Raw genomic sequence first — 27,664 nt, forward strand, 5'->3', positions numbered from 1 at the left:
AAGGGAGACCAGTATAGAACCTCCATATATCCATCCTGTCAATTTGACAATTACACACGCTATTAACATTCTGCCACACAAATAGGTTGGGGTGTTTTTCTTCCTTTAAAGAAAAATGGCACCTTGTGCCTGGATCCTTTGAGAGACAGGTAACAGAAAGCTGTGGCTGCACAAGAATGTATCACCTCAACTCACACGATAATTAGCAGCCTTCAGGCTCTGTTGATGAGCATCTTAATGTCATTAAAAAGGACTGAGGTTCTTTCCATCCCTCCCCCCTACTCTCCTACTAGCTTCATCTTACATCCAGAGGTCGGCTCTACAGCAGCTCCGGGCATCGCGTCATCACTACATGTCCACATCCAGGGAATTACTCTCATCACTTTCCCTTAGCAGCCTGGGAACTTTTCAAGGACGCCCGCCACCACAGCCCCCCCCCCCCCCGCCCCACACCACGCGCGCGCGCACACACACACACACACACACACACACCACCCACCCCACAGTTCCCTCCAGTCTCATTGGCCAGAATTAGATCACATGCCGAATGCTGGCTTAGTACGGAGCGGAGCGAGGGGAATCCATCAGTGCCAGCCCTGGGAGTGGCCTTCACATCCCGGGAGGAAGGAGTCTGCACGCGAGAGGGGGTTTCTGGATAAACTCAGTTTCCATCGGAGAGTAGGTGCTAAGCAGACAACCCGCAGTAACCCCTGAACGTCCCTTTCCACTGACCACTGACAAGTGCATGCAGTAGCAACAAGGGGAAGAGCTCTCTCCTGACCCTGAACCGGTCTGATGTAAGAAGGGGAAACAGTAGAGTTAGGCTCCCCATCTTCTAGCTCTGACACCTTGGAAACCTTGCATGACCTCCCTTTCTCTCTCTCTCTCTCTCAACATGGTGTGGGTAAGCCTTTCTAGCTGCCCCACTCATGCTTGCGTTGGCCCCCCTCCTTTCGGCCAGACTCCCCCTGCCTTTGCAGGCCTTCGTCTCCACTGGGTCAGCCAGTTCCTTGTAGCCCTGTCCCATCTCTCTCCCTCTATAGATTCAGAAGCATCGCAAACGATTAAAAGCGGAGGAGCAGTGGAAGCGGCGGCCAAACGTGTTCCGTCGCGGTGCGTCCTCTCGGCGCTCCGCCTACGCCTTCTCCCACCAGCGGGGCTACGCGGACCTCATCTCCACGGGGCGCAGCATCCGCAAGAAGCGCGCGCCCCTGGACGCGATCATCGTGGACGGCAACGCGGAGTACAGGCGGACCGTGGAGAGCTGAGGCTCGGGCCCCACGCTGGCCTGCCGCGAAGCAGGCGCACAGGGGAGATGTCTATTTTTTTAATGAAACTCTCAGGACTATTTTTTAAAAACTGAACTAGTCACAAGGATTTTGAAGACATAACCTTGATGACAAACTACTTGGGTCGGACTATCAAGCAATAGCAAAGCCAAGAATGCCTTTTTTTTAAAGTCCTATTGTTCAACTGTTTATGTTCATCAAGATTCAAAGGGAACTTTCTAACCCAGCCTCGATCTAGGACCACAGAATTAGAAAATGCATTTCAATTCAAATGGTATCAGATTATTAAATTAGAATTCGATTTTTCAGCCTGGAATCTTCAACTACAATTTCCCAGGGATCTTTTCTTACCATGGTAATGACAAAAGGTTCGTGAATGTTCGCCACCTGGGAGCTCAGTGGTCCAGGGCTTTTTCAGAGTTGTCACTGGGCTGCCTGTTTTCCTGTTCTCAAGCTGGTTTAATAACGCTGTTCAATCCAGGAAAATTAGTCCAGATTTCCTAAGTACAAGGTTCCCGTCTGTTTCCGGCCACTGTGAGGTTAAAATAGCACATTACATATCTTTACGCCTACTATTCCATGTTAGTTTAGCTACTTCTTGTAGCACCAGGTGAGTTCATTCCCTACTTTCATGAAAAATGCACTTACATATTTATGGGCTTTTAAAAAAAGTTTTTTTAAAAAAAACTGAGGATATCAGTGATAAACTGCAGAATATTTTGCAAAGCTTTCTTTTGAAAAGCAAACTTTGTGCCTGCCTATATGTAAAGTATTTTGTAAGAGACTTGAACAGAGACCTCTTTCTAAGACTGAGAGGCAAGAGTTATTTTTCCAGAAGCTTTTCTCATTCCAGGCCTCGCACAGTTTCTGTGTTTTAGCGAGGATGCAGAAGTGTTCTCGGTGATTCTGTTCTTTAGGCTGCAGGCGCTCACATCGCCTGCCCCACTGAACCCCGAGGAGGGGAGCTCAGTGTGTACATAGTTCACCTTCTAGCTATGATACAAGAATTTATGGTTCTTTATGGAAGCAAATTTCTGAAAGTTTACAGCCTCTCTTTATCTTGTAAATAAAAAAAATTGTAAGTTGGTTTTTGTGTGTGTGCGTAAAGAAATGTTAGCCTGTGTAATTCTGTTTCAGATTTCTCTCCTGTTTTGCGAATTGTGGGAAAGGTCGACAATGCAAATGTGTCAAAGACTTATGTTGCTGTTGGGTGCAATAATAACAATTTTAAAATGCAAATTGCTTTGGATAAATTATTTCTACATTCTGTAAATCTGAGATGTAATGTATATTTTTGTTTAAAAAATAAATGATTTAGTAAAAATGTTGGGAAGTATAATCTTTTCAAATATCTTTTAAGTTGGGGCATGTATTTTACATTGCATGTATGGCATTAAGAATCGAGGCCTGCAAAACCTCTAAAGCAATGAAGGGGTCCTCTGGTGATGGGAAAGAAAGTCAGGGGCAGAGCGCCACGTGTCAGGGGAGCAATGGCTGAGACAGGTGAGCAAGCGTTGAAGGCAGGTGGTGTATGGATCTATAGACGTGGTTGGTGAAGTAATGATGGGATGGAGAGGATTAAGTCCAGTTCTGAAAGCGGTGTCACTGTGGGCCTACCGCTGTCAGCCTCACACCTGGGGAGAAATCGTTCGTGACAGGAAGAGTCCATCGACGTGGCAGACTGGCCACAGCCACCCAACCTTCGGGAGTCACCACCCTGGTTAGTAAGCGGCCATCCACGTCAAGGCCAGACCCTCCGCCACAAAAAGATCACGACTCACTGAAGACAGATGGTGGTTAGCATTTTATGGCAATATTCTTCAGCTTAGGTATGTATGTTTTTTTTTTCTTTAGATGTAATGCTACTGCACACTTAATAGACTATAGTATAGTGCAAACATAACTTTTATATGCGCTGGGAAACCAATCAATTAGTGTGACTCGCTTTGGTGTGATACTTTATCGTGGTATTCTGGAATCAGACCTGCACTATCAACAAGGGATCCTGTGTCATTTACACTTCAAAAAGATGCTGCCTTTACCGGGCAGAGAAAGACAAGTACCCTACGATGTCACTCACATGTGGAATCTAATGAACAAACTGAACTAAAACAGGGCAGACTCATAGATGGAGAGCAGGATGACAGCCAGTGGGTGGGGGCGGGGCGTGGTTAGGGCACGGAGGAATTCAGCAAAAAGGAGAAAGATCATACAGACACGGACTACAGTGTGGTGATTGCTGCGGGAGGGCGCGGTATGAGGGGACTGAATGGTAATGCAAAAAAAATACAATAAAAATTAAATCATAAAAAAGCTGCTTTTAAAAAAAGAAAATGGAGACATTTTTAAAAAAGGAATGTTGAAAATTTTTTGTTTTGAACCATATGAACATATTATCTACTCCAAAAATTGAATTAAATGCTTTTTAAGCCAAAGGAAAAGGTAGTTTGAGTTGGTGTTTTTCCCACCTCAGTTACAAACCCTCTCAAACTGAGAATCTCCCCGGCCCACAAATTCTCGCTAGACCAGCAACCCTGGTTGTTTACTTTGCCCTTTTGAGTGACTGGGAATCCTGAGAGATGCCAGCATCCTGTTCATGGTGTAGACCAAGAACAGTGTGTTTTGTTAGGCCTTTCAAATGCAAACAGGCTTTGTTTGCCTTCAGGAAAGCCTGGCTAACACCTTAAGTTCAGGTCAAAGAAATGGAAGCACCAATGGAATTTGAGAGAATGTTCCAGGTTGAAATATCTATACGGATTTGTCTCTGTGCTGTCCAACCATCAACTGAGAAGACCTCAGTAGTCAAGATGCACAAGAAGAAATCACTAAAAATGATCAGGAATGTGGCCTCGAAACTTGAATGAAATCCTAATACAGCTGTTTATAATAAATGTAAGAAGTGGGGAAATTCTAACATGGAAAGAAATCCAAACCCACTGATCAAGGATGACGGTTGAAGACCTAGGATGTGCCTGCCAAGTTCAAGATACGGGTTACTCACCCAGGATAACCTGTTTAGGATCTCTAGCCAGAGAGACCACCGATGTCTTTTGGCCCCTGATACGTGAAACGACAAGAGTCCCTCTGGAAGTGCTATCATAAGCCCTGGAATATATCCTTGTTTTGTTTCTACCCGGGGATTAAAGGTATTGGATCTGGCTTGTGAGACCAACGCAGAAGGGTTCTTCAGCCCAGCATTTCTCATTAGAAATCAATTCTCCCAGGTAATCAACCTTTAGCATAGAGGTTGATTTGCCCACTGAGAGTCATCATCTTGCAGTTTCACTCTAAAGTGGTTCTGCTGAGCCAAGATGTGTAATAAATAAGCCCGTCTACGTAAATCCTATAGGAGGTTTCAGGTTACCTCCCCATTGGGATTTCCACCTACCTTCAGCTTCCTTATTTAAATTTTGTGTGACCATCATGAAAATGTATGCTACTGAAGAGTTTAATAAATATATCACTAAGGAATATTTCTAAAGATAGAGTTTTGGTTCAAGTTTCTGGAAAACTTGCATCAAGATTTCATTGCAAACATTCTGAGTAAATGTGGGCCAAGAAGAGCTCTTTTCAATTAACCACACTTGTCTAAGGCTGGGCTTTGCCTTAGGATTTTGTGGCTTGTGTTGAAAATACTTTCATGGCCTGTTCCAACAGCAAAAAAACCCTCATAAATCAAGAAATCATCAGGCCCTCCAAGACTCCTGAGGGCCTCATCTCTTGTTAAACTGACGTAATGACTGTTCTTCCAACTAACCCGAGGGAGTTCTTCCTTACTGCTCAGAGGACACAACTGCTCCATCTGTTTTCACCTTTCTCAAAGGCTACCCCAAATTCCACATTGTACCCAAAAGAATGCAAGGAGGAAACTCACTCAGACTGATGTTAATTGTGCTTTAGAAAGCAATGACTTGCCAGGGCAATACAGCCTGGGGAGCATGTGGTGGGGTTGGGGTGGATCCTCAGAGCAAAAAAGTCACAGAAGGTTGCCAGCTCCAGGGTGGAATTTTGGGTGTGTGTTTGTAAGTGTCCACCCTGGTTGGAGTGGAGAGATTAGACTGGAGAGCTGAGAAGGATCCAGAACACAGGAATGATACTACTTGCACTATACTAGAAGGGATGGGCACTGAAACAGGAAATTTTTAGGGGGTCTATGGGAGAACTGTCAGAGAGCTTCTGTGTAATGGCATGATGGAAAAGACAGGCCATGTGCTGAGAGCTGGAGCGGCAGAAAAGATCTGCAGAGCCTGCGATGTTCTGACTCTGGCCGGAACTCTCCAGGGTGAAGGGGTGGGGTAAGGGTGGGGAGTGGGGCAGGTGCAGCGGCAGCCACCAGCAGCTTGGTTAAAGGCTTAAAGGTTTGATGCATGCAGGAACATGGAACAAAAGAATAACAATGAATAACTATCAATAATTTTTGTTTGGTGTTTCAGTAAAAACAAAAGACACATTTTTTCATTTTTACCAAAAACTTTATTGAACAGCATATTATTCACTGTTTTGTTCTACTGCCTTTTGCCATCTTTCAGGCAACTTCATTAGTCCATCTTTCCAAAACTTTTTATCTTTTTGAGCAAAGTACTCTTCCAGATGCTTTTTGCAGTCTTCCAGGGAATTGACTTTTTTCCTGATTAAGAGAATTTTGTGAAGACAAAAATAAATGGAAATCCAAAGGTGCAAGGTCTGGTGAATACCGCAGAGGAAAGACCTTTCCAGCCAAGCTGTAACAGTTTTTGCCTGGTCATCAAAGAAACACGAGGTCTTGTGTTATCCTGATGGAAGATTATGTGTTTTCTGTTGACTAATTCCAGACGTTTTTCATCAAGTGCAGCTTTCAGTTGGTCTAATTGGGAACAGTACTTGTTAGAATTAATCGTTTGGTTTTCTGGAAGGAGCTCATACCAGAGGACCCCTTTGCAATCCTACATTTATACAACATCACAACATCAACTTCTTTGGATGAAGAAGGCCTTTGGTGTGGTCAATGGTAGTTCATCTCACTTGCCCCACCATCTCTTCCGTTCTGCACTATTGTAAAGTATCCACTTTTCATTGCTGTTTACAATTTGTTATAAAAGCAGAATGCTTTTGTTGTTTAAGTAGAGAGTCAGTCGCATGCAGAAATATGGTCAAGGAAGTTTTTTTCACTTATTGTGGATCCCAAATATCGAAGTAGTTAACGTAACCAAGCTGGTATAAATGATTTTCAATGCTTGATGTGGTTGGATATTTTGAGTATGTCGGCTATCTCCCCATGGTATAATGTTTATTGATCTCAATTAATGTCTCAATTTGATCGCTATCAACGTCCCCTGGAGGATAGTCCAGTGAGAAATCTCCAGCACAAAATTTCGCAAACCACTTTTGACACATTCGATCAGTCACAGCACCTTCTCCATACACTGCACAAATCTTTCGGTGAGTTTCAGTTGCGCTTTTACCTTTCTTGAAATAATAAAGCATAATATGCCGGACATGTTGCTTATTTCTTTCCATCTTCAATATTAAAGTGGCTATACAAAAATTCAACAATTTGATAAGCTTTTTTAAATGCATGCTGATACGACAGCTGTCACAATATAATCTAACAAAATTGTTTCAAATGAAGTTAAAGACAGCTAAGTGCTATTAGAGCTACCTACGTAGAAACCTAACAAACTTTCTGGCCAGCCCAATATATCTACTTCAGAAAGTTCACTAGATGCCAAGCACATACTAGGCATTTCTGCATGCTTCACCTCACAGCAACCTTTCCAAAGAAAGATTATCATCATTTTACAGTAAAAAAAAAAAAAAAAGTCTGTGGCTCAGAGAGGTTAAGGAACCCAACCAGGGTAACCAACCGAATCCTGAGTCCTACAGTAATATACAGGTATACCTTGGCGGTTTTGCGGGTTCTGTTCTAGATCACTACAATAAAGTGACTATCACAATAAAGCCAGTCATAACCTTTTTGCAGGTGGAGGGTCTCGCCTTCAATGTCTAAAAACGCAACATGTGCAGAGCCAACTGAAGCCAAGTGCAATAAAACGAGGGATCTTAGTGATAAGCCCCAACTGCAGAGAATTACTATTAATCTGCCCCCCTTAAAGGGTGGAATAATCCACCCTTCAGCGGCACTTCATCATCTCGTTGCTGTAGGGTTTTTGCTTTTGTTTTTTTTTTAGAACGAGATTACAGAAAAAGTGCTGACAAGCAAGCAGCTCACAAACATAAATCCCAAGAATCACTGGATGAAATTAACGAGCAAACCTAGGTGCTTATAATGAACTCCACAACAGAAAAGACAGTTAGGCTCTCAGTAAATTAATAGTTACGTCTTAATTATGAGTCTCGCTTTTCGTTTGCAGTGTCACGCTGACTTTAAAGCTTTCTGAGATTTGGGGGCAGTTGAACGTATTCGCTCGTTAAGCGAACACTAAGCTTCCCGCCCCGGTTCCCAGCCCTGGGAACCCAGAAAGGAGCCCCCGAGGCACTTACAGTGACTGCCCCTTCTCTCTCCGAAGGCTGTTTTGAGAAGCAAATAACAGTGCTTGAGAAAGCTCTAAAGACGTCCGTAAATTTGCTCGAAGGTGATGGCTGGGAGAGCACTACTCTGGCCACCAGCGTTTCTCTGTTCACGTGTACGGGTACCGCGCAGCCCGAAAAGCACGACTAGGTGAGGGAAACGCGGAAGTGGCTCAGGGATAACCTGGCGGCGGCGTCGCGTACCCTGCGCTCGAGCTATGGTGGCCCGCGGTGGTCAATACACTTTTAGGACGGCGATTGTCCTCTGGCTCTTGACTGACTGAAAGAGGGTGTCGATAGGGAAACTAGGGCAACCCTGAGGTAGAACATCGAGGAGCCCAGGAAGGGGGTGCCCGGAAGCTGGCCAAAGTCAGAGGAGGAGACAGAAGAGCAACGCCATTCATTCAATTCTTTCCATTTATTCCTTTATTCATGAGCACCAACAAACTTCAATTTGTTCTTGAAGGTGACCTTTTCGTACTGCTTCTGGAGGGAGTTGGACTAAAGGAGACTAAGAGATAGTTCTCAATCTCTCGCTGAGTGCAAGGCTGTGTGCTGAATGCCAGAAAAGCATATTACCTCCAATCTAGTGGTGACGTGTGAGAGCCACCTACCAGACACAGTGAGCACGGGCCAGTGCAATGCGGACCGTGGGCAGATAAGAAGAGAATGGCCCTGGGAAAGAGGAGGTGCAACCCGCCCACTTTGTTTTTATTATGGGGGTAGAGACTGAGGGTGGTGGGTGGAAAGGTTGGTCTCCAGGAGCTGTGGTCTCTAAAGAGTCCTGCCTAGGAGCTTCAGTGCAGGCCACAGACATCTCTATTATTTCATGGAAATGAAATATGCCTGAGACTTCTATGAAACTAACAAACATCTCAAAAAATAATTACATGCATCCCATTATGGGGGAGATTGCACCTTACATTGGCTCGTGGTTGAAGGTATATATATGGCACCCTCACTGAGTGTCCTAACTGTTAGATTCCGGGTAGAGCATTCAGCTATTCTTTCAAGTAGCTGCTTCTGGGTAATGGGGCATGTATCAGTCTATTATTGCCACAAAAAAGCTGTGTTCCAAAATGCTGCAAAATTCAGAGGCAACATAGCAATCACTTATTCTCACTCTTGCATCTAGGGGTCAGTTGATCTGTGTGGAGCTCCATTTGGCTTGGCTCCAAGCTGCAGATCTTGCCTTCCTTGGACAAGTGTTTTTCTTTTGATGATGGCAGAAGCAAGAAAATAACCTCAACCCTACAGGCACAGCTGAAATCTTCGCTTGCATCACATATCCTGCAGTCAAAGAAAATCCACATGGCCAAACCCTGCATAAATGAAGCAGGGATGTATATGTCTCCCATGTAAGAAAGGGAGCGTGTGTGAATAAACAATCATCTAATAGAAAAAGAGGGAGAGAAACACTAATATGAGAGAGAAACATCAGTTGCTTACCTCTAGCACCCCAACCAGAGACCAAACCTGGAACCCAGGCACATGCCTACTGGAGACCTTTTGCTTTGCGGGATGATGCCCAACCCACTGGGCCACACCAGTCAGGGCCTGACCTCCGTCTTGGTGCCTTGCATGCTCTGATGACATGGGCTGCCCTGTGGAGAGTCCCACATAGCGAGGGACTGAGGGAGACCTCTGGCTCACAGCCCACAAGGAACTGAATCCTGCCCATAGCCACTTGAGTGAGCATGGAAAAGGATCCACCCCAGGTGAGACCTAAGAATCTTAAATTTCACTAACTGCAACCCCAGCTGACATCTTGATTGCAGCCTTGTGAGAGACCCTGAAGCCAGAACCTCCAGCTAAGACACTCCCAAATTCCTGATGCTCAGAAGCTGTGTGAGGTAATAAATATTTTATTGTTTCAAGCTCCTAAGGTATGAGGTCATTTGTTCTGCAACAGTGGATAACTAATATGTGGGCAAGCAAAAAACATTCAGCAAGAAGGGAAAAGGAAAATCTATGAATTAGGGTGAAATATTATTGAAGAAAAGTATTTGGTTCATATTCTTGATAGATTCTAAACCTGTGTGTGGAGTTATTTTTAGACTTTCTTTCGTAAGAAAAATATGTTTTCCTTTGAGTCAAGGACAAATTCGGGCATTCCACTAAGTTGGGAACGATGATGCTAGCTACCATTTACTTGGTAGTTATTAGCTGCTGGGTAGTGAATTCATATCATCCTTCACCACTAGGAAAATTCAAGCTCAGACAGTTTAGGTCATTTATCCAAAGACATGCCGTTATTAAAAGGCAGAACCAGAATTCCAACCAAGTGTGAAGCCCTAGTTCTTTCCGCAACATTGTTATGGCTTCCCCATAGTGATCCTTATAACTCGAAATAACAATATACCATAGCCCAAGCCATAAATACAGAGGGATGTTCATAAATTGAAATTAGAAAGTTAAAGTGCCACATGTCAAAACCCGAAATGCATGTGAACTAGGACAACTCTTATCTGTGTTCCTCCCCCTCCCCTCCACCCTTCCTGCTTGCTGCTGCTCTATACCTTTGATAATAATGAAACCACAGGTCTCTATGAATTTGATTAGATTTAGTTTTAAATCCTAGCTTCTTTGTCCCTCCCAGGCCCCCGCTCCCCGCCCCCTTTCTGTCTATTACCACTGAGAGACCTAACCTTTGTCCTGGAGAATCAGCAACACCCCCCCCCCCCCCCCCCCCCCCCCGCCCCGGCCCAGGCAACAGAAGACATTAGTGGGACCTGGCTATTGGTCACAAGGTCCAGACCTCTGGCAGGCTAAAGATAACAGCTTGACCTAAATTAGGTTTCACCTCCTGAACAGCAAGGTGCGACAACCCCCTGGCTACAGGGACAGAGGAACGCTGGAAAGGACCTCAGGGCTGTCTTTAAGACCTGAAGAAATGATTTATCACCCTTACTTCACCTCCAACCAATCAGCTCCCAGTATGACCCCAATCCCCCTAACTCCCTAGTGTCTTGTGACACCCCTCTGTACAATTTGTAAACTGCAGCCAGCAGGAGTGCAGTTTTGGGCAGTAGCTTCCCACCTCCCTATTGCCCAATTCAATATTAAACTAAGTTTTCTTTCTATACTGCAAACTCCTGCTGGAGGATTTCTTTGGGCCCTAGGGGGGTGGAGACGGAAAGGAGCGTGTTGCTGCCCCAGGCGCTAATAGAGTCCTGGGTCAGTGGCCGCCCGCAGATGCGAGGAGGCGGGGCCCTCCACAGTGGACAGGAAGTTGCCTCTGCCCGGTCCAAAGATGGCGACCACAGCTGCACTCGCCCTCTGTCCCCTAACCTCCTGCAACCAATGGCGCCGCGACGCTCGGGTGACTCATTGGAGCGACCTGTGCACCACGGGATCTGATGCAACGTTAGAATTGAGGAAGCAGCCGCAGCACGCTGCGGTGACAGGGCAGCTGCGTTTTGGGAGGCGATGTCCTTGGAGGTGACAGAGGCAGCCGCGAAGATGGTACTAGGTCAGTGAGTCTCTGGGACCCGGGTGTGTAAGTGGTGCGGTGCCCTTGCTGGGGCAGGAACCTCTTTCTGGCGGATTACCAACATTTACTGTTGGCCTGCGCAGAGTGGGCGCGTCACCACTGTTTAGACGTGGACGATCGGTGGGAGGGTGGGAGAGGCCTGGGCCCGCTGGGCCGGGGCTGCTGGGCCCGCAAAGGCCTCCCTCCAGTCCTCCGGTGCCCCTGGGGTGTGTGGCAGCAGGTCCCGGCCCTGCCCCGTGGGAAAATCCCAGGATTGAGCTGAGGCTTTGGCGCTGTCGGACGTGAGGGTAGCCCTCTGTTTGTAACTCTTCAAAGTGGTCGTCCGTAAAGGGCTTTAAAATTCTATCCGTCTTTCACACACCCTCATTTATATTGAGATTTCCAGGCAGACCGTAGGGTGGGCCAGCGAAGGAAAAAGGAGACCTGGACTGATATCAGACCTAGTAGTTGTGAGGCCTTCTGCAGTTTGGTTCACCTCGGAGCCTCGGTTTCCTGTAAAGACCAGAGGGAACCGGTCTTTATTTGATATCTGTGCACTCCGCCTGGGGTAGCCGATTTGTACGTGTGATTTTATTTCACCTTCAGTACAGCCCCGCAAGATGTGTATTTGTTTTCCCTATTTTATAGTCCAAGAAGTAAGCTTGGAAAGGCTCATTGAATTCTCCCACATCCCAAGATTCTAGGCTGGCCTGGCCAACTTCAAAGCCCTTCTTTATTACTGGGGACTCGAGCAGATGGAAGCAGTATCACAGATTAAAGCGATCAAAGTTCATTTGAAAAGCCACATTTGCAACTAGCCTGCTTTTATAAGATGAATGTCGTTGAAATAGGGGGAAATAATTGTGATATAATTTCCTTTGGACCGCGGCAGTATTTTTGCCCCGTCCAGGATTGGAACCTGCAACCCAGGCACGTGCCCTGACCAGAATCGAACTGGCGATCCTTCCCTTTGCAGACGATGCCCAACCAACTGAGCCACACCAGTCAGGGCAGGACTGTGGCAGTTTTTGTGTTTGTTTGGTTTTTTTACTCCAGTAAACCAGATGCTTGTTCTGTTTTCAAAGATATAGAACGGATAAAGTAGTTGCAGTATGAGATGACATAATTTTTAGCCAAATAAGTAACTTATTCTCGTTTTGTAAAACAGCAGAGCTATACGTCTCGGATCGAGAGGGGGATGATGCTACAGGTGATGGAACCAAGGAGAAACCTTTTAAAACGGGTCTGAAGGTAGTGTCTCTTCTCATACAAAAATGACTTTCCATTTATTAATGACTCAGGTCGATTGTTACGTGGCTTGTCAGTAACTTATTTAAAGCTCTAGGTTTTGAAGAGGGTTTTCAGAAAAGGGGAAGTAAGGATTGTAGACGGATGTATAGCTTTAAGAGAATGAGATCTGCGTCTAAACATAGTTGAACATTTTTAAAGGGTGTCTTGTTCCTTATTCAGCATTGCATCTTGGGATTTGTCCCTCCAGTGAGTCAGATGCCAGTTTTTCAATTCGTGTCGAAATAAAAATCTGCTTCCCTCAGTTACATTGAGCTTATGCCCAGATTTCTTCCAAAATGACTCACAGGAGGCCTCTTCATGAATTTACCAGTAGAATCCTGATGTGATCCTGAGCCTTGAGACTCAAAGACCTAAGTTATATCAGCAAACCAAGAATGGACACATTTCTCAGAACACATGCTCAGTAACTCCTGGGTCTGGAGCTTAAAGCCTGGTGCTAAGTTATTAATGTATTCTTATTTCTTGGGGCCTAGAATCCTCACATGAGTTTAGCGTATTCTTTCTGAGCAGACTTAAATGGAAAGCTAACTACAGAACAGAGAGGTTTTTCAAGAACATGAACTCAGAACATGCGTGTTAGGTGACTGATTGCCTCGGGTTAATGTGTGGGTCAGCAAGCCATCCCTCCTAACACAGCCGTGGGTTTGCCTGTTGAACCGAAATGTCTGCACCTGTGCGTAAGCAGGTGGTGGAAGCTCCCTCCTTGCACAGCAAGCACTAGGAAGGCTCTGCCCTGACACTTTTTTCTGGGTGTCTGGGCCTGGCCAGTCCCTCTTTTGTTAGCTGTGTTACATTTATTGAGGTAATTATCAAGTGTTCCTGTCTTAGGAGCATTCTCTCCTTTTTCATAGTTGTACTATGTACAGCATGCCATAATTGGTCTTACTTTTTAACTCTCGGGGGGGAATCTTACTCTCATTTCTGGGTTGTTGGGGTGACGGGCTCCCCAAAATGACAACATTGTTTAGGTGAAAGTCTGCAGAATGCTGCTGTTAGTGAATGCTGGCCATTCTGATTGGCGGGATGGCATTTTGGTGCTTTCCATTTCGGTGATGGAGAAGGAGGGGTCAGTAGAGAGTGTCAGGCAGCAAGTGACTTCCTCATCATTTGCAAATATCCCTACAAAGTCTAATTGTCAAAAAGATGAATTCTTAGATTTTTTTGGAAGATCCAGGTTTCCTCTTCCTCTGTACCAATCACTGAGTTGGAACTACTGTTAAAACAAGAAGAAAGGTGCTTTTTAAGTTTGAAAACTAGGCCTTTAGAATAGGTCACTTCCTGAAAGCTTCAGATCTTATCATTGGAGAGAGTAATTCCACATGTTTCTTGGTTGGGAGAAATAACTTGGGAGACATTCCAAGGAATATTTGAAACAGTTAATAAGACATTTTTTACATACTTTCAACTACCTATTTTTGGTTTTTGTTTTAAAACAATACCAACTGCAAAATATTAGATGACACAACACCACACGACGTGTCCTAGGGTTAGTGAACCGGGTGCTCTGCACACTGTAATTTGTCAATTAAAACGAAACTGAGCCTTTTGTGTCCTTAGCCATTATTTTGTTGCTGGAGTTTCAGAATGGACTTACCTGCTTCTTAGCGAGGATTAACCATTTGGGTGTGATCTGTAATAGGCTTTTGCTATTAGCTGTCTCTTTGTTGTCAGCGTACCTCGCTCCGGTCCCTGCGTCACTTAAAATCCGTTGCTTTGAGTCTGCTTGTGCTGGGAGACTATACTGTGTGCTGAACTCGCTAGAATTTTGGCAAAAGGGTCAGAGGGCTAAGCAGAATGTTCTTAGTCCTCTAACTGGTCATTCTGTCAATGCCGACTTTCGGCTCTTGGCGTCTTTGTGCGTTCCTCTTTGCTCCTGATTATGCTCTAGATGGTTGAGGTTGCCGCATAATTAAGGTGTTATTTCGATCTCAGATATTGTACAATGTTAAGGATATTTTCTTTTTCTCTCCCCTCTCCCCAAGGCTCTGATGACAGTGGGCAAAGAACCGTTTCCTACCATTTACGTAGATTCACAGAAAGAAAACGAGGTAGGGTGAACCAAGCACTTTATAGAGTTTTATTTTCTGGATAAACTTTCGTCAGAACATAGAGGTCTGGAGAAATGAAATATCTGTTTTTCCCTCTAGCGATGGGACGTTATTTCTAAATCACAGATGAAGAACATCAAGAAAATGTGGCATAGGGAACAGATGAAGAGTGAGTCCCGGGAAAAGAAAGAGGTGAGCGATGAATTTGCAGCTGTGAGCATTTGAAAAGTTAGAACGCTCGAAGCCATGTTAACACACTGCTTTATCATTAAAACCAGGCAGAAGACAATTTGAGGAGAGAAAAGAACCTGGAAGAAGCAAAGAAGATTACCATTAAAAACGACCCCAGTCTCCCAGAGCCAAAATGGGTAAGCATGACGTGTACTGTTGCAAACACGTCACACTGTGGTGGTTTGTCCCTTTGTGTTGCTATCGAGCTTTCCTTTCCTTTTACAAGGGAAAGAGAGAAATAATGTTTTAGGGTTCTGAGGCTAGTGGTTCTTTTGGAATTCTTTTTTTTTCCTTTTTTTTTTTTTGAGTTTTTATTTGTATTTATTTTTAGAGACAGGGAAGGAAGGGAGAGAAACAGTAATCGGTTGCCTCTTATACACGCCCCTACCGGGACCAAACCTGCAACCCAGGCATGTCCCCCTGCCAGAAGTCAAACCAATGACCTTTGCCCTTTGCAGGATGATGCCCAACCAACTGAGCCGCCCTGGCCAGGGCTGGGGTTCATTTTCTTATAAAGTTTAGTAATTGTGTGATGAACGAATTCTGTCTTCGATGAGAAGCTGGCAGACCTGGGATCCTGCCTGGCTGTGCTGTGTAGTGTTGGTCCTCTTCCTCACTGTAAAATGAAGAGGTGGAAAATGATTTTTTAAATATTGATACATATGTTTTTCGATTTTATGAAATTGGTTTTTTTCTCCATTCCTTCTAGAACAGAATGCTGGATGATGCATGGGCCTGCTTAGATTTCAGATAGTTCTGATTGCTGATGAATTGTCCTGTCTTCCCTGTTTCCTTAGGGATGAAGCCGTTTTCCTGTCTGTATTTAGCATCCCCTTTGCTCATCATCTCTCTCCTTCATCCCCCAAACAAAAACCTAGCCAGCCTTTGGTAACTTTGACCCCCCAGAGTGTCTGGAGGGACCGTGAGGTCAGGGAAAGGGTTCCATGTGGACTTGGGTTGTTGCTATTGTGAATTCGTTTACTTATTGATTTTCTGTAGTGACGTCTGGAATTCTGGGTGATTCTCATTATTGGTTTGGCAGTAAGAGAGAGAAGACTCGGTTTTTTGTTAATCACTCAGTGTGGTGACATTTTTTGTTTCTGACCTTCAGTAGAGTAACTAATCTGCAGTTTTGCACCATTTGTGAATTTTTAACCCTTTACTATTATCCATCTAATAATAGTGAAAAAGTTGATATGTTGTAAGAGACATAGTTGGTCAAATGTTCTTTATTTTGATTTGACAGGTGAAGATTCATGCATTAGAAGGGTATAGAGGCCAAAGAGTCAAGGTGTTTGGCTGGGTCCACAGGCTGCGGAGACAAGGTAAATGCATAGCATCCTTTTTCTCTTTTTTATTTTGACATATCTCTGGTCTTAAATGGAGAGGAATGTAAAAATAATTACTTGGAGGTATTTTGATTTTTGGGTGCTAGCTTTTTAAAGGAGATAGTGATTTAGATCTTAAACCTGTTCTTATTTAATATTATTTAAATGTTACTTAACTGTAAGCAATCACAGTGATCAGAAAGATCCAACAAATATTTGTCTAATGGAACTTAATTACTTAATGAAAAGCAGGAAGTAGAGAGCCAAATCGGAAACTTACGCGTGGCAGTGGTGGTGACACTTAAAATTAGTATGTTTGCACTCTACTTCTCTCTGGGTCCTGATATTTTGCTTTCTCTTTGTATTGTTACATGTGCCTTATTGTAAATGGTTCTCGGATCCTTTGTAAAAAGAAGTGTGACGTAAATATGGAAAAGAATGATTCCGTACAACAGTGTTTCTGCACCCCCTCTGCTGAAGCCCCCCACCGAGTGCACAGTCCCATTAGGCACTGCGGGGGCTTCTGCGGCTGGTGGGACAGAACCCCTCGTCCCCCGGCGCTTATAGGCTTGCTTCCCCATGATGACGTGGATCGTGGGGGTCATGCCGGATTCGAAGGTACAGCGAAGAAGGTAGAAGGCCTTGCAGACACTGGGTAGTGATGGAACCAGTGGACACTTCAGAGGAAGGGGACCACCGGGGACGTTTGAACTCTTGGTGTTAACCTCGGAGTTTCCTTTCCATAAATTATGAGAGAGTACTTTTTGAAAAAGTACTCTTTTGAGTACTTGAAAAAGATTTCTTTTGAAAAAGATTTTTGAAAAAGATTTTTTTAAAAAAGATTTTATTCATTTAATTCTAGAGAAAGGGGAAGGGAAGGAGAAAGGAGAAAAACATCAATGTGTGGTTGCCTCTAGTGTGCCCCCTACGGGCAGCCTGATGTAGCCTGCAACCTAGGCATGTGCCCTGCCTGGGGATTGAACCAGCGACCCTGTGCTTTCCAGGCCAGCACTCATTGCACTGAGCCACACCAGCCATGGCAGTACTTTAAGTGCCTTGAAAATAGTCAGGCTAAATTTCTCTTTCTCACTTTCAGGAAAGAATCTAATGTTTCTGGTGTTGCGGGATGGTACAGGGTATCTTCAGTGTGTCTTATCGGATGATTTGGTAAATATTTTCTCTATTTGTGGCTAAAAATTTGAATTTTTTTTAGTAGGTTCACTTATTGCTAGTTGGGAGAATTTTAGGATATGTATACATATTTTAAACTGATATCATGGAAAACATTGATTTGTGGGCGGGCAACCCTGTTGTTTGTCCTGTGGAACTTCTCACAGGCTGGATTCAGTTGACTGTATCCTGAGGTATCATAAACTGGAGGGTAGGTCTCATCAGACTTTTGGGGGGAGGGTGGGTACTATTTCATGGGCAAAGCTGTGTTCTTCCAATTGCATGATTGTGAAGCACGTAACTTTTTTCTTTTTAATGGCTTGTGGGTTCAGGTGTTTATAGCCTGGTCCCTGCATTATAAAGTTCCCCGTCGCTTTTCTTCTTATGATTTTAGTAACTATTGATGATTATATTAGCTTAGGTCAACTCTATTATTTTACGTCTGAATTTTCAAGAAAAACATTGAGATATTTTTAAGAGATGTGCTAGTGTCATGTATGCCTATGTATGTCTATAAAGAATATATTTACATACATATGTATATTTAGATGTAGATAAATCTGTTACAAAAATAGCTATTCTTTAATATTAAAAATTGATGGCCATCTTCTTATTTTACTAGTTTTGGACCAGATAACTTGTTTGTAAATAATCCCCGTTGCTCTCTGTACATTAGACTATTTCAATGTAAATGTGAATAGCTGAATTTGAACTTGATCTTTTTTGTAGTGTCAATGTTACAATGGAGTACTCCTGTCCACTGAAAGTAGTGTTGCAGTGTATGGAATGCTGAATCTTACCCCAAAGGGCAAGCAGGTGAGTGGGTTGAGTTTCCTACTGGGTGAATAGATGTTTGTTTTCCAGTGTCTTTATTTGCACTTTTGGTATTTGGCATGTAAGTACACAAATATGATGCACTTGCTAAATATAGTATGCCTTTTCCAGTGAAATCCTACAGTACAGCTCATAAGATGTAACAAACTCAGGGATTTCCAACTTCATAGAATTCCTGAATGTAGCCACTTTGTTGTGGGCGTGTGAATAATTTTTCAGCTAAGTAGAAATAAAAACTTGACAATCTACCCAAGAAACGTCAGGAAAGAGCAGTAATCTAAATCTGAAAATTTCTGAGTAAAATTTGAAAACTTCTTTTTAAGAAGTTAAATATAACCCTGATATTCAGGAAGATCTTCGTGCCCCAGCCAACAGGCACATAACCTGTACCAGTTAGTTGATCATTGGTAATTATTGCTCAGATCACTACTGCTGTGGTGTGTGTTTGTGGGCCGGGAAAGAATACAGACGTGCGACATACCAACCACCAGAGGGAGCCCCTGGAGTCTACTGATAGACTAGAAATATGGATGGCAGGGAGTCCAAGTTCACGTGAAAGAACCTGTATTGGGGATGAATCTAAGTGCCCGGATCTCCCTGGGAATTACTGTGACGGGAAAGGGAGCGCTGGTTGCAACACTGCTTGCTGTCCGCTGTTTGGCACCAAGATAATATATACGCAGCTTCTAAAACGAGTTGCTTTTAATGGACTTATCAGGGACAATTTGAATGTTGCTCTACATCTGTTCCAGAGAGAAACAGCTTTTAGTAAAATCTTTGCATTTAAGGAGTTTTTCAGTATGAGTACTGGGTTATTTTAAATTTCTTTTCTTTTTTTTAAGATTTTATTTATTTTTAGAGAGGGAAGGGAGGGAGAAAGAGAGAGAGAGAGAAACATCAATGTGCGGTTGCTGGGGGCTGTGGCCTGCAACCCAGGCATGTGCCCTGACTGGGAATCGAACCTGCGACACTTTGGTTCGCAGCCCGCGCTCAATCCACCGAGCTACGCCAGCCAGGGCTATTTTAAATTTCTGACAAAAGCTAGAAAGATATAGCAAAATGTTCATAGTAGTTAGTGGTTACTCCAAGTTGTGGGATTGTAGTTTATGTTTTAGTTTGGGCTTTTTAATTTTTTAAAAACTTCGGTGTGTATTTATTCTGAAAGGACTATTAAATAGATCAATATAAGATTGAATGACTGGGTCTGTTAGAAGGGCAGGCAGATAGTGATGAGGTTCCTGGGAATATCAGATCACCAGAAATTTTTGTAGTCAAGTGAAACCTTGAACTGCTCACCACCCGACAGCCAGTAAGTCCAGGGCCAAGGAGTTGGGGTAGTAAGGAAAGCGACTTGATTTGGAGAGCCCACAAGCCAAGGAGATGGCAGACTAGCTTCCTGAAGAACCATCTGGAGAAAAGACAGAATTCAGGCGTCTTTTATGTCCGGGGAGGGGGGATTTGAAGTCAGGAGATGATAAATAATCACCATCTTCGGAAGCGGTGAGCTGGGCGGTGGTTTCGGTAGTTCCGAGGCTGCGGGTCGGACTCTTCAATGACAGCGTATCCGTGCGCAGGGCTAAGCAGAAGGGCCTGACCAACGTGTTACGGGACTGGCCGGTCGGAGCAAGGCAGAGTCAGAACGACTGATTATCTGACAGACAGTAAAATCTTTACTACACTAAATACTTTTGTTTTCTTTTTCTTCCCTTTCATCCCCCTCCCCCCCCCCTTTTAAAAATGCAGGCTCCTGGGGGCCACGAGCTGAGCTGTGACTTCTGGGAGCTGATCGGGCTGGCCCCCGCAGGGGGAGCGGATAACCTGATCAACGAAGAGTCCGACGTCGACGTCCAGCTCAACAACAGGCACATGATGATCCGGGGAGAGAACATGTCCAAAATCCTGCGAGCGCGCTCCGTGGTCACCAGGTGCTTCCGAGACCACTTCTTCGACCGGGGCTACTGTGAGGTGAGTGTGGCTCACCCCCTTCTGGGCACGAGGCCTTTGCCGGCCTTCCTCGGGAATGGGGGCGCCCCCACCGGCCTGCCTTCATTCCTTCTCGTCTGAACAGGTGACTCCTCCGACGTTGGTGCAGACACAAGTGGAAGGAGGTTCCACCCTCTTCAAGCTTGACTACTTCGGGGAAGAGGCGTTTTTGACTCAGTCCTCTCAGCTGTACCTGGAGACCTGCATCCCAGCGCTGGGAGATGTGTTTTGTATCGCACAGTCGTACAGGGCAGAACAGTCCAGGACACGGAGGCACCTGGCTGAGTATGCGATGTCTCTCTATTTTTATTTTGAAAAGTTCTTAAAGAAAATGTGTTTGGAAAAGCAGCCCTTATGTAGGCAAAGGATGTGTATGTGAATGTGTCAGTGTACTAAGAAGATATACGAAGGGCAGTTGAATGAATTAACTGAAACCGTGTAAGAAGTTTTGCCTCTTAGGCCGTAGCTAACTAAGGCCTTGCCTGTTAGGCCTTAGCTGCCTAAGGCCTGCCTTCTACTTTGCCTTGATCCTTCGTGTCTAAAGGAATAAATGAGAATTCACCAAATGAAGGGGAAAGGTGGGGGTGTGGCCTAACACTGACTGCGATGGTTTGGGGTGGTCAGCAGGGATGGGATTTTACCCTTCTGGACATTTCCCAGTGTCAAAGTCCTCGCTCGAGGAACTCAATAGACACGAAGAGCGTCTCTGAGCTAGTGTCTCGTTCTTCAGATACACTCACGTGGAGGCCGAGTGCCCTTTCCTGACCTTTGAGGAGCTGCTGAACCGACTGGAGGACTTGGTGTGTGACGTGGTGGATAGAGTCCTGAAATCGCCTGTGGCAAGCATAGTGTATGACCTCAACCCGGTAGGTCTGGTGTTTTGTGGAAACACAGAATGATGATTCCTTTTTGGGGGGCGATGGCGTTTTCAGCCTCAGTGTTTTTACAGGTGAAGTGGGTTGGTGAGCTTTGAAATAAGTGGCTAATGATCGCCACTTCTCCAGGCTGCTTCAAACGCGAACTAACCAAGAACATGCAGACAGTTTCAGACAGACACATACATGCACGGTGGAAGAGATGAGGTTGTCTGCAGCTCTATTTTTGTTAGGGACACGTCACCTGGACTGCATAGTGGGCGATATAGAGGGTGCTCCGTGACTGTTGCATTTCAATAAAAGCACAATAACCTTTGAAAATAGCAGTCTGTAGTTTCACACCAGTGGCGTCAGGGCACAATGAGTTCGCTGGAGTTAGTTCAGACTGTCGCGTATCACCACAGAGGTTCGAGGTTAGGCGACCACAATAGTCAGGGCCCCTCATCTCCCCCTCAAATCCGAGCCCAGCAGTAAGTCTAAAACCTCTTCTATCTAAAACACTTTGACATTCCTTCCGGGGGAGTACCTGAAAGGTGAAAGCATTTAAAAAGAGAGTATTTTTCTACTCATGCATTTTTTAAAAATGGCCAATAGTTTCATAACACTGTAACTTAGGAGGAAGTTCACACAGGTTTTTCATTTTAGGAATGTCCACATTGGTTTTTAGCCTGAAATAATATTTTACAATAATACTGAGTAGTTTTTCTTGAAGCGGGCATTTTAGTGTTAACAGTTTCTTTGTATACCCTGCCTTTCTCCTGCTGCTGCAGAACTTCAAGCCCCCCAAACGGCCTTTCAAACGGATGAACTATTCCGATGCTATTGTGTGGCTGAAAGAACACAATATAAAGAAAGAAGATGGAACTTTCTATGAATTCGGAGAGGTATGTGTGCCTTTCTGATCATCTTCCAAAGATGGCAGTGTGCTCACGTGGGTTGCTGCCTCTGTTTACCGCGCCGGAGGTGCAGCGGCACCTGCTTGCCGCCAAGCAGATGACAGCAGAGCCATCTCCCTGGGGCTGGCCGAGGAGTCATTGACCTAGCCGTAGAGGAAGCCTCAGAACAGTGCGTTTGTGTAGTGTTCAGTGAGTGTTAGCACGTTTTTAGCCGTCACACCTCACCTTTGCCTCTTCCGCGATCAGTCACCAACTCTGGTTGTAATTCTCTAGGCTGTCAGGCTGCTTCAGAAGTTGTGAACTGTAACATGACATGCAAAGGTTGGCGTGTTTGTTTTGTTTGTGTGGAGAAAGTATCTGGCTTTTTCAAAAAGGATTCCTCCCCCTAAAAGAGTGAATCAAAATTCCTTTGTGTGGAGGGGATTCAGAGAAGAAAATAACCATTCGTTAGACCATAGCCAGGTAGCTCAGTTAGAGCGTTGTTCCAGTATGCTAGAGTTGTGGGTTCGATCCCCAGTCAGGGCACACACAAGAAACAACCAATGAATGCATAAGGAAGTGGAAAACAAATCAGTGTTTCTCTCGTTCTCCCTCTCTCTCTCTCAAAATCAGTATTTTTTTTTTTAAAGAAAAGAACCATTTATTAAAATGCAAAACCAAGAGAGACCTTGATGGGGAAGGTGGCCTAGTACCCCAGACAAACCGACCTTGTTCTGTTCTGCCTGGGACCTTGGTGTATCGGGATGACACTCACACCGGTGGAGCTACCTGCGCCGGGGCAGGAGGGTGGGGTAGTGTAGTGTGTTGGCACTCTGCTAAGCCCTCTGCCCTGTGCATTTAACCATTCCTTTACATATGCAAATCCAACTGTTCTACCAATGAAATGTAACTACTGCCAACTAGACTTTTGTTTTTAGAAGGAATTTATAGAGAGGACAAACAGACTTGACCTGTGTAAACTACTCTTACTGCTTCATGAATGCAGTTGGTGAGGCCTAATAGAATTGTGTACTGAAAAGTTGAGAGCTGTCACTACCTACTGCTCAGCACAGTGTCGTGACTGAGTGGAAAGAACACAAGCTTTGGAACAAGCAGGCCCTCGCCAGGCGGGCTCAGCTCCCACCTCCGTCCTTACTGCCGCGTAACCGAAGGCCAGCGGCCCTGCCCTCCGGTCCCTTCTCTCTGCCTTGGAGCTAACACCCGCTCTGCAAGGTTGTGGGGACTCAGTGAGCAAAACGCCCGGCGGGGTCCCTGGAAGCGCTCGGAGCAGGTCAGCCCTTACTCCACACCCACACACATGAGGGCACTGTAGTAGCGAGTGGTCTTCAGACTTTTTGGGGTGTGCAGTGAGACCCCTTTCCCCTGTTAACCCTTGGGCAGAACCTCAGGATGTAAAGCAGATCAAAACAGAGAGACCAGAGCTGCCCACCCACTGCCCAGCTCCTCCCTGCACTTAGAGGGCGGCGGGCTCCAGGGACCGGGGCTTGGAGACAGCGGGGCCAGGCCATTGCTCAGTTCCCACGTTAAACAAATCAGTGAGTCTTGTGCAGTCCTCTCATCCGTTCTTACTGGGGCAGAGCTCCCAGTTTTCACCGGGATTTATGTGTGGTTTACTGAAGGATGTGCTGAGAGAAACAGATTCATCATCATCTAACAGTTCTCGGCCAACTATTCCAGGTGTGGCTACACTTAAAATTTGACATCGGTTGTTTGTCTTGTGATGGTGTCTTACTATCATCGAAGGCATTTAGATTTGTTATAATAGGAAAGAAGTGCAGGTAGCAGGAGAGTTTAAAGATTGTTGTTATTAATAACACACGAGACCAGTGACGTTCTGGAGAATTCACTGATTAGCGTATGCCTTACAGGACTACGTGGGCCGTGTTTGCTTCCGAGCCGGATAAAACTGGCCGCCGAAAAGATAACTGAGCAGAATCTAGTCACAGTAATAATGACGTGGGTGATTTTTTTGGTTTGGGGGGTTTTTTATTCCCCAAGCAGCATGGCACGTGAGAGGTATTGTGGAAGGAGGCAAATCTTTTTACAGTTCACTTAATAACTGAGTTTTCTAGCCCATGTGTTTGTTTTTGAAAGAACCGTCCCTTCCACCGTGTGGGTGGGGGGGTATCTGGCGGGCGCGCCGTCTCTCCTGCGTTGCATGAGGAAGACGGAGGGCAGCCGCCGGCTGGGAGAGCTGCTTCTGTCTTGTTGCCTTCGGAGCTGTAAATGTTAATGAAGTCTTGTTTGACCTCAGGATATCCCAGAGGCTCCTGAGAGACTGATGACGGACACCATTAATGAGCCCATCTTGCTGTGTCGGTTTCCCGTGGAGATCAAGTCCTTCTACATGCAGCGATGTCCCGAGGATTCGCGCCTCACCGAATCTGTCAGTTGTGATTCGAATAGTATTGAGGGTTTTTTGTCCTCCGATAGGGTTTAGCATACCTGGCTAAATTACAGAACTTGAACAGTATTTCAATTTTGCGTGATCATAGTACTCCTCTTGCTATATATGGGGCTTTATTGTGATTTCCATGTCGGCGCTGGAGCAGCGCCATGACTGACAGCCTGGCCGTAACTGCATTTGCTTTTCTTCTTTCCGAAGGTGGACGTGCTGATGCCCAACGTCGGTGAGATTGTGGGAGGCTCCATGCGCATCTGGGACAGTGACGAAATGCTGGCGGGCTATAAAAGGGAAGGCATTGACCCTACTCCCTACTACTGGTACACAGACCAGGTAAAAACATACATTTTTTTTCATGGTTATGGTTTTGTAGAGAGTGATATTTAAAAGGAGACCATGCAGGGTGGGACTGTGAGATTTAAAGAGCTGTATTCAGTTTCATGGTCATAATAGTGTCTCGTGAATATTGCTCGTTTTGGTTTTGGCTAACAGTATGTTAACTTCATTTGAAACACTATTTAAGTGCTGGCCTCACTCATTGCGACTGAGTTTTTAAACATTTGTCGTCAGATCTGACCAGTATCTAATCCGCTGCTGTCTTTCATCTGCCTCTTCTCACCAGAGACATTGACTCAGCCTAAGAGGTTGAAGTCTCCCCTTTCCGAGGCGACACTTAGTCCCTGGTTTGTTTTTCGTATCAAGTTGTTTCTTCACACGTGTGCAAATTAAACATTGACTTCTGAACTACAATAAGCTAACTCATTTCACAGTAGAAAATTTCAAGCATTCTAGAAAAGATCGTAAACTAAACACAGTCCTCTCTTTTTTAAACAGAGGAAATACGGCGCCTGTCCTCACGGAGGGTATGGCTTGGGCTTGGAGCGGTTCCTAACCTGGATTCTGAATAGGTACCACATCCGAGACGTGTGCTTGTACCCTCGCTTCGTCCAGCGCTGCACGCCGTAGCCGGTCCCTCCCCACGCCCTGCGTGCGGCAGGAGCACGGGCTGTGGGTCAGGAGAGCAGCTGACTGCCTCGCCACCAAGAACAAAAAGCCAGGACCTTCCCTTTCCGTCCCATGGGGCTCTATCCGGTTCTGTTTCCTCTTTTTGTTTTCTGTTCCTGCTGCCACAAAAAGCAGTCCCAACCCTGGAACATAAAGTGACACTCAAGTGTCGTTTTAAGAAAAAATACCCATAACGAAAATTTGGGAGAAACACGTGGCATGTAACTCTGCTGTTATGAATACATCTCAGCATTTTATAGAATCATAGGTTATAATCTTTATACTACATACCATATATATATAATTAAACAGTTTTTAATTATGGTCTAACACATTCCAGTTACTTAAACTCTGTCCTTTTAAGTTTAACTGAAATTCTTTAATTGGCATCATTTTATTGTATCAGTGAGTTAAACATCTTGGGAAGATTGACACAATGGTGTAAAAATTTGCTAGTATTAGAACGGTATAATTCAACAGGAGAAACTGGAGTCAAATCAATAGTCTCTTGCAGCAATTACTAATCTTTTCTGAATCTGTACAGCTGCTTATAATTCTGAGGCATACCAATTGCTATAGAAGAATTTGTCATTTGAAGAGCAACATTTTTTTTCAGTACTTCAGTGAACGGCATCCTTCCTAGCATTAATGCAAGCTAAAGGCAGACTGACCGACCTTCTTTCCTGGTAGCTCCGAAATAACTAAGAATAAATATGTTCCAAAGAACTCCTAATGACAGCAGTAAGTGACTGAGTCGTCCTCGCCATGACCTCCTATCCGATTTGTACGCGCTTATTCACTCTCAGTGGACTTAGCAAATGGCTTCATTTCAGATTTGGTTAATATCCCCCAGAATGCATGTCATGTGTTCTCAGGCTGTATTCCCAGCAATCAATAAACGGGCACACGAGAAAACTCTTGCTGGCTTACGTTTTTTTAAAGCGGAACATCTCTGTCTCACATTAGTTCATGTGTTCACGTTTTTTATCTTTATTTCTCCTGATGTATGTAATTTTTATGATTGAAGTTAGATATTAAATTTAGTGGGTATTACTAACATTACGTGGTAGTGGAAAAGAATGATTTTTAATATTCAGATGTAGGTCCACCCTGGCCCACGTGGCTTGGGTGGAGCATTGTCTGGTAGTTGAAGGGTTGTGGGTTCGATTCCTGGTCAGGGCACGCACCTAGGTTGGGAGTTCAGTTCCCATCCAGGGGCATATGATCCTGCATATACAGGAGGCAACCAGCTGCTGCTTCTCTCCTGCATGAACGTTTCTCCCTCTGTCACAGCAATGATGAAATGTCCTTGGATGAGGATAAAAAATAATAAAAATGAGATATGGGTCCCAGCCACATCTTTTCATAATTTTTTTGGTGTTGTTTTTAAACACATTCTATTCTATTCTGCAATTAAGCGAAATGACAGATGGAAATGGGCCATTTGTCGTATATTTGGCCCGTGTCACTAAATAAAAAGTAAGAATGTAAATGAGCTCTAATTGGATTCAGGTAGGCAATTCATTTGATCAGAATTTAGGTGAAGGCATTAAGTTCAATTATCCTAAATTTTAATTGTGAAAATCGGTTGAGAGTTTTAAACACCAAGGGAGAGCGTGGGACTAGATGGGGTAAGGGAGTCAAGGTCACGGTGACATCAGGCCAAGGAACCAAGCGTGCTGAGCAGCAGGACTCGCACCGGTGGGCATTTGTCCCCTTCACTGTGTGGTTGCCGTGATCCAGGTGTCACAACCCCTTCCCTGTCCCTGCCGAGTGTCCAGCACACAGACGGCTGGTTCTGAGTCCCTGCTCTTGTGGCACTGTCCTCTGGCTGGACTCTTATTTCTCAACTCTTTCCTCCCCGAAAGCTGTTCCTGGTGTGGCCCTCGAAGCTGATGCTCACACCCAAACCCCCTTCAACTTGGGTGCTTGTGTAGCGGCAGACCTGCTCCCAGTTTTAGAGGCAGATGGGATGCTAACGCTGTAGCAGTTCAAGCGACAGTGTCCTGCAGCCGTGGCCACATCGTCCCAGTTTTCTCCACGGTGCTTGTTTCTGTTCATCTGGGTCTCTCTTCTCCCCGTTAGCGGCTCTCCGCAGATACCAGGTGGTGGTGGGCATCTGCTGAGAATTCCAAATGGGGAATGAAAATGCCCAAATTGCCTGGGTGGGAGATGTGTACCTTTTGTCAGCTGGGGTGCCCGGTATCAATGTCCTTAGTTTAGGTCTTTCTTCTTGGGCTGGTCGGATTCCAGACCCTTCCCATCTCCTTGGGGGGGAAAGGAGAAGAGGGCTGGGTCCCTGCACCTTCAG

At 45.0% G+C, this 27,664-nt stretch overlaps 2 protein-coding genes and 1 long non-coding RNA gene across 4 annotated transcripts in view; 2 read left to right on the forward strand and 1 right to left on the reverse strand.

The window, feature by feature from the left end:
• Positions 1–2,611, forward strand: part of ATP8B1 (ATPase phospholipid transporting 8B1) — a 111,761-nt gene extending 109,150 nt beyond the window's left edge. For both annotated transcript variants that reach the window (XM_036010171.1, XM_036010172.1), the window contains one exon: positions 1,044–2,611. In XM_036010171.1, coding sequence (XP_035866064.1) covers positions 1,044–1,268 — 225 coding nt within the window. In that variant the 3' untranslated portion in view covers positions 1,269–2,611. The remainder of the gene's footprint in view (positions 1–1,043) is intronic.
• A 3,128-nt stretch (positions 2,612–5,739) lies between these two features.
• LOC118496933 lies at positions 5,740–8,312 on the reverse strand. Its single transcript, XR_004899490.1, has 2 exons — positions 7,770–8,312; positions 5,740–6,802 (listed from the first exon to the last, which is right to left on the reverse strand). It is a non-coding gene; the product is annotated as an uncharacterized LOC118496933 (long non-coding RNA).
• A 2,809-nt stretch (positions 8,313–11,121) lies between these two features.
• Positions 11,122–26,089, forward strand: NARS1 (asparaginyl-tRNA synthetase 1). Its single transcript, XM_028524059.2, has 15 exons — positions 11,122–11,268; positions 12,437–12,519; positions 14,562–14,627; positions 14,727–14,819; positions 14,906–14,995; positions 16,105–16,183; positions 17,283–17,353; positions 18,086–18,172; positions 19,934–20,155; positions 20,259–20,458; positions 20,904–21,039; positions 21,819–21,932; positions 24,199–24,330; positions 24,550–24,681; positions 25,183–26,089. The coding sequence occupies exons 1-15, from the start codon at positions 11,226–11,228 to the stop codon at positions 25,312–25,314; spliced, it is 1,680 nt and encodes a 559-aa protein (XP_028379860.1). The 5' UTR covers positions 11,122–11,225; the 3' UTR covers positions 25,315–26,089.
• The last annotated feature ends 1,575 nt before the right edge of the window (positions 26,090–27,664 follow it).

This window comes from Phyllostomus discolor, chromosome 9 (genome assembly GCF_004126475.2).
Source record: "Phyllostomus discolor isolate MPI-MPIP mPhyDis1 chromosome 9, mPhyDis1.pri.v3, whole genome shotgun sequence".
Lineage (NCBI taxonomy): Eukaryota > Metazoa > Chordata > Mammalia > Chiroptera > Phyllostomidae > Phyllostomus > Phyllostomus discolor.

Excerpts from the sequence above, each read along its gene's own strand:
- NARS1 (XM_028524059.2), top strand. The coding sequence starts at position 11,226 with ATGTCCTTGGAGGTGACAGAGGCAGCCGCGAAGATGGTACTAG. Across the intron at positions 18,173-19,933 it reads TTACCCCAAAGGGCAAGCAG|GCTCCTGGGGGCCACGAGCT; the intron begins GTGAGTGGGTTG and ends TTAAAAATGCAG. Across the intron at positions 24,331-24,549 it reads ATTCGCGCCTCACCGAATCT|GTGGACGTGCTGATGCCCAA; the intron begins GTCAGTTGTGAT and ends TTCTTTCCGAAG.